Source organism: Podarcis vaucheri, assembly GCF_965113315.1.
Source record: "Podarcis vaucheri genome assembly, chromosome: Z".
NCBI classification, from domain to species: Eukaryota; Metazoa; Chordata; class Lepidosauria; order Squamata; family Lacertidae; genus Podarcis; species Podarcis vaucheri.
In genome coordinates this window covers 48,012,911-48,025,009 of record NC_138758.1, presented here as the reverse complement: position 1 = coordinate 48,025,009, position 12,099 = coordinate 48,012,911, and the positions used below count along the sequence as shown (strand labels likewise).

The window sequence follows — 12,099 nt, the reverse complement described above, 5'->3', positions numbered from 1 at the left end:
TTGAAACCTTCTAAGTCCAAGATATCTGTATTCTCGAGGAGCATCCACTCTTTCAGCCAGCAGAATGCTGCTGCCTCATAGTACAATTTTAAGTCCGGCAGGGCAAATCCCCCTCTTTCTCTTGCATCTGTTAATATTTTATATTTTATTCTGGGCTTTTTGCCCTGCCAGACAAATTTCGCAATATCTTTCTGCCACCTCTTGAAACAGTCCATCTTGTCAATAATCTGCAAAGTTTGAAACAAAAATAACATTCTAGGCAATACATTCATCTTAATTACTGCAATTCGGCCTAACATTGATAATCTCAAATTTGACCATATTTCTAAGTCTTTTTTAATTTCTAACCAACATTTTTCATAATTGTCCTTATATAAATTCAAATTTTTAGATGTTAAATTAACCCCTAGGTATTTCACCTTCTTAACCACCATCAAACCCGTCTCTTCTTGAAACTTATTCTTCTCCATATCTGTCAGGTTTTTCCCTAAGACTTTAGTTTTTTGTTTATTCAATTTAAATCCAGCTACCTGGCCAAATTGTTGAATTATCTCCAACACCTTTTTCGTGCTAGTGTATGGCTCTTGTAAAGTCAGAACTAAGTCATCTGCGAAAGCCCTTAACTTGTAATGTTTTGCTCCAACCTGTACACCTTTAACTTGCTGGTCCTCTCTAATCATGTTCAGCAACACCTCCAGGACCGAAATAAAAAGCAATGGGGAAATTGGGCACCCCTGTCGTGTTCCTTTTTCTATCTTAAGTTCCTCAGTTATTACATTGTTTACAATCAACTTAGCTTTTTGTTCGGAATATATTGCACCCATACCATTCTCAAAACCTTGTCCTACCCCCATCCCATGAAGGTTCTTTTTCATAAAACTCCAAGAAATGTTGTCAAAGGCTTTCTCCGCATCCACAAATATCAAAACTGCTTTAGTATTTATGTTCACCTCTAACTTTTCCAAAATGTCTATTATATTCCTAACATTGTCTGAGAGGTGTCTCTTTGGGAGAAAGCCTGCTTGGTCTCTATGAATCTTTTCCATCAATACTCTTTTGAATCTTTTTGCTAAAATGTCTGCAAAAATTTTGTAATCCACATTGAGTAACGAGATTGGGCGGTAGTTCTTCAATTGAGTCTTTTCAGTCTCTGTCTTTGGTATGAGTGAAATATATGCTTCTTTCCACGATTCAGGTGCCTTTTTTCCCTCTAAGATCTCATTACAGACATCCTTTAACGGTTGTATCAACCATTCCTTTAACGATTTGTAATATCTGGAAGTCAGTCCATCTGGCCCTGGAGATTTGCCCAATTGCATGTCCTGAATGGCACCCTCAATCTCTTGTTCTGTTATTCTCTGGTTTAGATCCACCTTACTTTGAGGAGAGATTTTTTGTAATCCATGTTTATTAAGGAATTTATCTATGTCTTCTTCATTTTGTAATCCTTGGGAATAAAGTTTTTTGAAATAACTCACAAAACAGTTTCTTATCTCATTTGGTTTAGATATGGTCCTTCCATCCACTTCCAAACTTGAAACTGTATTTAATTTCTGTCTTTTCTTGAGTTGCCATGCCAAGAGTTTGCCACACTTGTCTGCCGACTCAAATGTCTTTTGTCTCATTTGCTTTATTTTCCACTCTATCTCTTGGTTCATCAATTCCATATATTGTGTTTGATACAATTTAATCTCCCTCAAAATCTCCTGGGACTTTGGTTTTGACCTTAATTTTTTCTCTCCTTCTTTTATCTTTTCCAAAATTTTTTCTCTTTTCTCGTTCTGCTTTCTCTTCTTTATTGAGTTTTGTTGAATCAAAAACCCTCGCATCACAGCTTTACTTGCGTCCCAGATCACTCTTCTTTCCACATCGCCCCTTAGATTGATTTCAAAATAGTCCTTTAAGGTTTTTTGGGCCAAAAGCAACAATTCAGACTGGTTATGTCGCTTGATATACAAAAAGGTCTCCAAGTGACTTGCGATGTGTTTCAGAGCATCAGCATAGGTAAAAAATACTTTATAACTGAAGCCCACAAGGCAGCCCCTCCCCAATAACAGCAGCCGAAAGCTTGGACGGCACAACTTCCAGCAAGCAACAACGTAGTCCAACATATAGATAACTGGGGCAGTTGGAGCAGGATCACAGTTATATGCGCCTACTATCAGGCTCCTGCAATAATCCCAGCCACCTCATTGTGGACCAACTGACGTTTCCGAACTGTTGAAGAAAGCAAAGCATTACACATGGGCAGGAACCCTTCCATGGTATATACCAATGCAGCCTTCAGATGTCGTCAGACTCCAACTCTCATCAGTTCCAATCAGCCAGGGATGATGAAAGTTGAAGTCAAGCATGATCTGGAGGGCCACAAGTTTCCCTTGCCTGGTGTAGTGGAACACCATGTTCACAATTACCCCTTTTTTGAGAGAGAGAAAGGTTGGCAGAGTTCTCTTCCAGGACGGTATTCAATTGTCCAGGAGCAAACACACCTTTCAAAAAAAACCACACTGGTGGCAGCTGTCAGTCCTATTCTCTCCAGCATTAAGCAGAGGAGTGACAATTTCCATGCTCCTTCCACTTGGCTCTGGAATATATCTGCAGTCTTCTGTGTTATGAAGTCTGTGTTATTCCTGGAAGCAAAAAGGAAGCTTGCAAACTGCCCCCTCCCCCGCCAACTGGTCCCTTTGTGAGCAGGAAGTATAGGGGAAAAGGGTCTAATTGCCTCTCAGCTGTTTTATAAAATATACTACAAGGTTTTCCCCCCATTGTAGGTATTTGTGCTCTTCTCTTTCTCGTCTGGCCCAAGGAGATGGCAAGATGTCAGCCTAACAGAAGTTGGCGGCTTCTCATTTGTGTTTGCAGATTTTTCTTTCTGGCTCTGGGAATACAGAGGACTTAATGTCATATGTAACTGTGAAGGGGGAGGGGGAGGAGGCCGGATGTCCTGGACTGTTTTGGTAGAGGCCTTAAAAATAGCCTTGGGTTTTTCACTTTCACTTCGTAAGTTTAAATCTCAGCTTGTGTAAAAATGCAGCCAGCTCAGGGACCAGGCAGCTGGAACACGTGACAGCAATATTGTACAACTTGCACTGGCTTCTGGGCATAATTTGTAGTAGTGGTTCCAACCTTTAAAGATCTAAACTTGGGTTGGGGAAGTGGGGATCCCTCTGATGTTGCTAGACCATGACTCCCAACATCCCTGACCATTGGCCATGCAGGCTAATGGGAGTTGGAGTCCAACATCTGGAGGGCGTCTGGGGCCACAGTCCCCCATCCCTTTCTTAAGCAATGTAGAACTGGTGAGTGGGAGAGATCAGGCACCAATCCTTGAGTGATAATCCTAAACACATCTCGGCTTGAAAGTAAATGTAGAATCATAATACTGAATAAGCCCTGGGAAATCCTCAATTGGCTCCTGGAGCTCCTCTGGTCCAAGGGTAGGGAACCTGTGGACCTCCACATGTTGCTGGACTATGACTACCATTATCTTTGACCACAGGCTCTCATGGTTGGTGGGCATTGGAGTCCAATGGCATTTGGAAGGCCACTGGTTTCCCATTCCTGATCTAGATCAACTCTGTGATCAATGGCCATGATGAATAGGGCTGAAGGGAGAAAAAGAACATCTCTGCTGGTATAGAATCACAGAATTATAGAGTTAGAAGGGATCCTGAGGGCCATCTAGTCCAACTGCAATGCAGGAATATGCATTGGAATCAGTATCATTTTTGCTACTTCTGCTATCCAGTATTGTTTTTCAGGCTTGCCTTGATCCTGACCTCTTCATGGTCACATTTTCCTTCTTCCCCAGATGTGGACATTCTTCAGAGACTGGGCTTGGTGGGTCCGAGGCTGCCTGGCTCCTCATCACGCTCTGTTCCTCAGGGATTCATCCCCTTCAAGTCAGGGGTCATCTTCACCCAGCGAGCACGCATCGAGGTGCCCGTCAGCAGGGTTATTCCCGCCAAGCTTGGCACGGACTTGGCTTTAGTGTTGAGTTTGTGCTCCCATCGAGTCAACAGTGCTTTTTTATTCACTGTCAAGAGCAAAAAGAAAAAGCTGCAGCTAGGGGTGCAGTTCATCCCTGGGAAGGTCATAGTCTACGTAGGTCACAAACGCTCTGTTTATTTTGATTATAACATCCATGACGGACAATGGCACAATTTGGCCATCAACATCCAAGGCCAGGTGGTGACCCTGTTTACTTATTGTGGGAAGCAAAGCGTGCATGCAGATTTGCACCATAAAAAGGATGAGGCTTTGGATCCAGAGGGGTCATTCCTCTTAGGGAAGCTCAACCAGCACTCAGTACAGTTTGAAGGTGCCCTTTGCCAGTTTGATATTTATCCTTCTGCCAAGGCAGCTCATAATTACTGTAAGTACCTGAAAAAGCAATGCAGGCATGCAGATACCTACCGGCCAAATCTTCCGCCTCTTGTCCCGCTACTTCCCAATGACCCAAGAGCTTCTGAAATGACTCCCTTGCAAACGGAACTTCTTCTGGGCTTGAAGAATCTGACCACTGTGATTCCTCCATCACCACTCTTCAAGTCCACCCCTCCTCAGAGGAACAAGAAGTTGATGGCAACACCCACCACCACCATTGTGCCATTGAAGCTGCCAAGTCTGCGGCCGACTATCAAAGCCACCAAGACCATTGTGGCATCCTCTCCTGCCTTGCCCAGCACTGAAGCACAGGTACCAGTCCACGTGTTCCACCAGGCCACCACGGAAGGCCATTGGCTCTCCAGAGTTGCTCTCCGGACAACCACCATTGCCCTCAGGGTGCCTCATGCCACTTCCAGTTTTGGTTCAGAGAAATCTCATTTGCCCACCAGGAAGAATGTTTTACCTTCCTTCCCCTACTCAGCCACAAGCCCCACTGCAGGGACAAAAAAGAAGGAGGTGGGCAAAGTGACCAAAAAGATGACCAGCCAAAGCCAAACCATCAGGTCTCCAGCAGCAAACACCACAAAGCCAATGATGGAGAAGACAATGGATCCTCCTGGCAGTCTCCACCCCGTGACCCCGAAGCACAAGCCCAGGAGTGTAACCAAGAGCCCTGCACCAAAGAAAACAACTCTGCTGGCACTGAAGACGCCAGATCTGACCATCACTACTGTCCCAGATGCCAAACCAATTCAAGGAGCTCATTATCCTGTCCTCAGAGCAAATGTGCAGAACGTTAATTTTGCAACCCCGGCTGCCACAGATGGGTATCAGCTGTTTGACCCTATTGGGCCCACTCTCTTTCCGTTTGTTACGGGGCTTCCTGGACTGAAAGGAGACCTTGGTCCTCCGGTAAGTCAAAGATGTTTTGCTTTTTTATGTGATTTGTCTGAGGAAGCACCACAGCTCAGAGGCTGGGCTTGTGCTTTGCATGCAAAAGGACTCCAGGTAGGACTTGGAATGGCTGCTTTCTAAAACCTGGAGAGCTGTTGCTGGCTAGTGTAGTCAGTATGTAACTAGAGGAATCATTGGGTCTGACTTGGCAGAAGGCAGCTCTCTGTATTCTCATTTAAACCAGCTCTTTATTCAGCACCATGAGGGCTAGAACCTTAGTTTATTGCTAGGGGAAGGGCTGTAGCTCAGGGGTAGTGTGTCCACCTTGCTTTTCTTCTGCACAGCCCTGCCTTGTCCATGTGCTCTGTTCTGGGCTTAGCAAAATGAACCATGTTTCTGTAACTGACAAGCCATTATCATTATTATTTTAATAACGACGACAACAGCAGCAACCCTCCCTAAAATAGCTGCAGTTGTGAGGAATTTCACACACCCCAGGTTTTAGTATGGCAGAAATCAATGGCTTTTCCAAGACCTTCCCGGCTGTTCTAGTGCCAAGGTTCTGTCTAGGAGAGGCTGCAGGATCCTTTGGATGGAAGAGGGTCAATGAGACAATCCACCCCCCATAAGAGAGATCCTAGATCTGAAACAGGGATTGAGAGCTTTGTCCGAAAGGCTAAATATTACCCCCCCCCCCAATCTCTTTGTCTGGCCCGTAAGACTCTCCTTGGGCACCTCCCTCATGGGCCTGCTTTGCACCCTGTGAGTGTTTTTGCCTTGCTGGAATGTCTTCTTGAACTCTGATCATGCCCCTTCCTTGTCTGGATGGAGGATAGAGGGCAGTGCATGGAGAAACTGGTATACCGTACAAAGGTGAAATTCACATTTGTTGCTCTGTCCACCTTTGACCTCTGACATGAAGGTTGCTTAGTCAGGAGTGTGGCCCCTGGGCTGAAAAATGTTCCCTGCTCTTGATCGAAAAGCTAGTGTGACGTGGTGGTTAATAGCATGATCCACAGAGGGATTTTGTACAAGCTGGCTGATAAGTTTAGTAGTATTGACAAGAAACTTTGCAGGACTTTTTGTGAGCAGAGCAAGGAGCATTTCTACAACTGTGGGTAGTAAGTGTCCCAAGTGTCTGGGGTGTAGGAGACGCTTGCAAAGGTGCAGAGGTGGACGGGTTCTGGGAGGTCCTCTATTCCAACCTTTGGCATGATGTAAGGAATCCAGAGCTAGTGCATCCCCAAGAGCAGGGGTCAGCAAACTTTTTCAGCAGGGGGCCGGTCCACTGTCCCTCAGACCTTGTGAGGGGCCGGATTATATTTTGAAAAAAAAGAACAAATTCCTATGCCCCACAAATAACCCAGAGATGCATTTTAAATAAAAGCACACATTCTACTCACGTAATAACACACTGATTCCCGGACCATCCGCGGGCTGGATTTAGAAGGCAATTGGGCCAGATCCGGCCCCCCGGGCCTTAGTTTGCCTGCCCATGCCCAAGAGGCTGCGCTTATCCAGCTACAACTTGAAGACCTCCAGTGAGGGGAGAGTCTATCACCCCCTCTAGCTAAATGGTCCTGCTGTCGAACTGCTTTTACTATCAACATGTTTCAACCAACTTTCAACTCAAAACCACAAGATCCAGCTGCCCTATAGAGCAGCAGATGTTTGCCCATATCTATATGATCTTGTGATGGGGAAGAATGTCAGCACTGGAGCTAAGATGGTCTCACACTTGGGTGCAATATTTGTGAGCTGCAAGCAGCCACCTTCCCCTTTGGTTATTTTTCAGGGTTGGGGATGGTCTTTGGACAGGCATGGCGTGTTGGCTTTACTTACTGGCTTTATTTACATGCTTGGCATGCAGAAGGCACCAGGTTCAATCTCTGGCATCTCCCGATAGGACTAGGAATATCACCTACCTAAAACTTTGGAGAATCATTGCCAGTCAGTGTAGTCAGTACTGCACTAGATAGATCTTTTTTATATATAATTTACTAAGACAGAGCCCCTGCCCTCAGGACTACAGGCTTGAAAGGCATAACACAAAAGGAAAAGGGGAGGGGAGGGGAAAACAAGCAAACGCTTCCACCACATTTTTAATTTTTGTAAAAAAAAAAAGTACTTCTACTTAGTGAAGGTCAATTCTGGCCTACTTCAACTTGGAACTGCAGGCAAAACAATTATTATGGGGGTGCTCCCTGGGACTGTGCTAGACGACCAGGACTTGACCATTGGCCTATGAATCACAGATTACTTTTTTTGAAATGAATTGTGGTGATTTCTCCATAAGTTGTGGAAAGTTCAGAGAGAAGGGGGAGCAGTATAGCCCCTGCCAGCAGATGATTGTAAAACAAGCCCAGTAGTGAGGAAAAGGTTATAGCTGTGTTCAAGTGGCCTCCTTGACCTTTGCAGTGACTAATTTTGAGGGACCCCTCCCCCCGTGGTACTTTGTTGGATGTGCCCAGAATAGAGATCAAGATGACATACTGAGAAATGTAACTTCTTAACATTTATGGAGCCAGACAAGCAAGTTTTTAGAACACAGATGCTGATAATAAATAGCTGTGAGGTTGAGTAACTGCTTCAGCATTGTCTTCATTCTCTTGAGCAGGCATTTCTGTGGAGGCCACGCTCCCTACAGCCTAAGTCTCCTTCACCTCATTCTTTTTATGTCCTATCTCAGCTTGCCCACCTCTCTTCTGTTAAGTAAATTGCAGGCCCAGAATTTGCATTCTTTAAACTGCTGGGATTCACTGTTCTCCTGGTTTTTTTGAAAAGGGTGGTTGGCAAAACCAGGGGTGTGTGGCAGAGGAGATCATAGTGATTGAGATGGGCAGCGGCTTAGAAAAGGGTGGCCAAATGTGCAAAAATGAGCATGTCTTTTGCAAACAGAAGGTCCCAGGCTCAGTCCCCAGCATCTCCAGGTAGGGCTGGGAGAAAACCCTGCCTGAAACTCCAGAGAGCCACCAGCAGTCAGTGTTGACAATGGGGAGCAAGGTAGACCCAATGGTCTGACTCAGGATAATGTAAGTTCTTGCGCTCCTGCTGGCTGCAGCCTCTGGACTGTCTTCATGGAGAGTGCATTGCAGCAGCCCCAAAGAAAGGTGAAGCCAAGTTATCCCAATCCAGTAATGGGCACAGCTAGTGAACTAGTCAGAAGTGGGCAGAGACCTTCTTTGCCACTGAAATCACCTTTGCCTCAAGCAACAGCTTGGGACTGAGGAGCACCCTATAAGCTTTTCCATCGTGGGGAACACAACTCCATCCATGACAAGCCCCCTTCCTCATTCCTGGACCTAGAAACTGCTTGTCTACAGAGCCTTCCCCTCTTACCAGGATACAGCCTGAGTTTACATCCAGCCCATTACCACCTCTGAGCAATGGTCCAGCACTTGCACCATGTCCCTTGGTTCAGATATGATGGGAAGACAGAGCTTGGTTTCATCTGCATGTTGGTGGCACCGCCCTTCAAATCTGTGATGGATACCTCCTATTGGTTTTGTTTAGATGTTAAATAAAACAGGAAATAAGATAGAACCCTGCAGGACCGCACATTATAAATGCCATGAGGCCAAGCAGGAGTCCCTCCTCCTGCATGCTACACTGCGGGTAGGATTGAAGCAGCTAAATTTATTTTAAAAATCGGTGTGCAAGGCCAGGAATCTGCTGGATATTTTTATTAGAACCACTATCCTTTCTGCAGCTTGCTGCTCTGCTCAAAATACCCTAGCTTTCAAGGCCTCCTTCCTCTCCATCCTGGACCATCCCTGGGCAACACCATGCTCTTTCTATCTTTGAGGCCTATGAGGCATTCCTTCAAGCCAAACTAACCTCTCACTTCCCTCACAGTCAGTGCACAAATCACCAGCATTCTATGACTCTTAAAATGAATGAATGAATGAATGAATGAATGAATCTTAATTTGCATCAGCCATTGGCCATAGCAATAAAACAACAATACAATATACAAAGAATAGAAATAAAAAGTCAATTATATAAAATACATTTTAGGGTTTTGAATCAATAGTCAAATAGTGGATCTTATTTTGATTGCCCCAGCTAAAAACCTTGCATCCTTTGCTGTCACCTGCTCATCTTGATCTGCCAAGAGAAAGGACACGGTGGCAGTGGTTGGGCAACCTGGAATGAACAATAAAAGAGGAGTGATAATCTCATTCCTCAAGTCTTTATAAAGAGTGCAAGCCAGAAGGGCATGTGCCACCGATTTGGTATTGCCATCTCCACAGGGACATAAGCGTTTTTCGTGTGGAATCTGTTGGAATTGTCCCTTGAGTACAGCCGAGGGCAATACATTCAATCTTGTGAGAGTAAAAGTGTGTCTATATTTTAGAATTGCTAGGTTATGCAGATAGGGTGCCAGAGAGTCGAAATGGGAAGGTAGAAAATAGTCATACCATGGGCAAAATTTCCTTATTGTGGCCAAGTTGTTCTGACGCTCAATATCATTTAGGCGCTGACAAATTAGACAGTTTGCTTTACTGAAACCCAAAGTGAGCAGCTGTTGTGGTGATAAACCACAAGAGTGGAGTTTTTGATAGATCTTGCAGCACTAGGGATATTGGACCGTTGGGTTTAGGCGAAGCCAATAGTTAAGTGTCCTACACCGGATCCGTAATTCTACCAAGGGAAGATTAGCCTCTAGGCGCAATGATGCGTTTGGGACACAGAGTGGTACAGAGAAAATTTGGCTTAAGAACTTTGATTGGACAGCTTCTGTAGCTCCAAGGTGAGTGCCCCATATAATAACTTTGCTAGGGGTTTAGCTTGGAACACTTTCAGGACTGGTGGTATATGTTTAACACTTTTTGTGTGGAAAAAGTGGGTCGGAATTTTGGCGCTTTGGGACGCTTTTTCTTTTGCACATTTCTGGTGTGCTCCACATGAACCTGTAAACTGGAAAATAAGGCCAATGTTTGTGAGAATTCTGTAATATTGCAGCAGCTTAGCCAAGGGCTACAGGGCTACTCAGCAGGTGACAGGCAGATAGTATGTATGTATGTATGTATGTATGTATGTATGTATGTATGTATGTTGTATATATGTGCTGTATCAAGGATCTTTAGGGTGGTTCATTTAGAGTGGATGGATTATTGGTTTCCTTCCTGCTCTGTGGTACCCATACTCAAGTGATTAGAAAAGTAGAATCTATTTTGGACAAGCACATCTCCCAGAGACAGAATAAATCTTAGAATGATTTGTTGGAAACAGTCCAGTGGTACCTCGAGTTACAAACGCTTCAGGTGGCAAACTCCGCTAACCTGGAAGAGTTACCTTGAGTTGAGAACTTTGCCCCAGGATGAGAATGGAAATCGTGTGCCGGTGGCACAGAGGCAGCAAGAGGCCCCATTAGCGAAAGCACGCCTCTAGTTAAGAACAGTTTTGAGTTAAGAACTGACCTCCGGAACGAATTAAGTTCGTAACTAGAGGTACCACTGTAATCTTTTGCCACAGAGGGAAACAATGAAGTGTGTGTGTGTGTGTGTGTGTGTGTGTGTGTGAGAGAGAGAGAGAGAGAGAGAGAGAGAGAGAGAGACATATATTAAAACAGCTTTTCCTGGCACTGCCTTCAGCTTTGAAGTTATCAAGGCAGGTTGCTGCTCTGAGGTCTGGAAACAGAAAAGAAAGAGTACCACTGCGTCTGGCAATTTCCTCTTTCCCCTCTTCCATTCCTTTCCTGTTGCTCTCTTTCGGATGGCGATTAGGGCTTGCAAACTTCCCCCACTTTTGAATTGCACATGCTCTCCTGCCATGAGGCAATTTGGTCACACATGCTCTTTGCTTTGGAGTAAGCTATCCTCAGAATGATGTCTTATTTGAATACAGGGTTGTGAGCCAGTTTCAGTTTGCCGATACCTGACTTCTTGAAGGCTTTTCTCTTAAAAAGTCACTAGCCCTCTGGGCTGTAGGGAACAACTTGAAAGCATCTCCCAAGCCTTACTGCAGGGGTTCCCAAGGTGTGGCTCACCCACCACTAATGGTCTATAACCGTGGTTCCCAACGTGGGGTACACGCCTCACAGGGGGGCAATTTGATTTTTAAGGGGGGCAATTTGAGAATGAGTTATACCAAGTTAATGGCATTTTAGACTTCCTCCATGTGAATAGGAGTTCACTTTTTGAATAAAAAGAATTACAGTATATGTCACAATGGGGGGCAGGAATCAGGATTTTAGAGGTGCTTTGGTGGGGCATGGCCAAAAAAAGGTTGGGAACTACTGGTCTATAAGCTTCATTCATCGCAGTGGCCCATCGCAGTGAATCTGCAGAGCAGTGTAACTGCATGTGTGTGTGTGAGAGCAAGGGTGGGTGGGTGTCTGTGTGAAGAGTGGCAGGCTCAGAGACTGCTCCATTGTTCTTAGAATCTGGTGTCCAATTGAAAAGCGGAGTGGAAGTGATGGAGGCTTTGCCTTCCTCAAAGGAGTGGGGTTGTTGCTCGTGGCAAGATGAGGGTAAGACCCCAAGTAGGGAAAAGAGACTGACAAGGCATTTGAAAGGAGTCAATACATGGGATCAAAGGAAGGAATGCAGTATTTCTTAATTACTTTATTGTATTTAATTTGAGTTCCTTATAACTTTAGACAAACAAAAATCCCCCACTTTAGCATCTAGCTTAGAACACTTTAGTTGCTAAATGTGGCTTCATTCTGCATAGCTTTCACTTCTACAAGTGCCATGCAATATCTGTTCCACATTTGCAGGGAGTCATCCCTTTAGTGTGGCAGCACCTGCACTTTGGAACTCCCCCACCTGTTGACATTAGGCAGGTGCCATCCTTGTCTTGCCGAAAGCT

At 44.9% G+C, this 12,099-nt stretch overlaps 1 protein-coding gene across 6 annotated transcripts in view; it reads left to right on the top strand.

Annotated features, from left to right (window-relative positions):
* The window catches only part of COL27A1 (collagen type XXVII alpha 1 chain), a 266,717-nt gene that overhangs the window by 22,766 nt on the left and 231,852 nt on the right, over positions 1–12,099 (top strand). For all 6 annotated transcript variants that reach the window (XM_082208770.1, XM_082208771.1, XM_082208769.1 and 3 more), the window contains one exon: positions 3,812–5,301. In XM_082208770.1, coding sequence (XP_082064896.1) covers positions 3,812–5,301 — 1,490 coding nt within the window. The remainder of the gene's footprint in view (positions 1–3,811; positions 5,302–12,099) is intronic.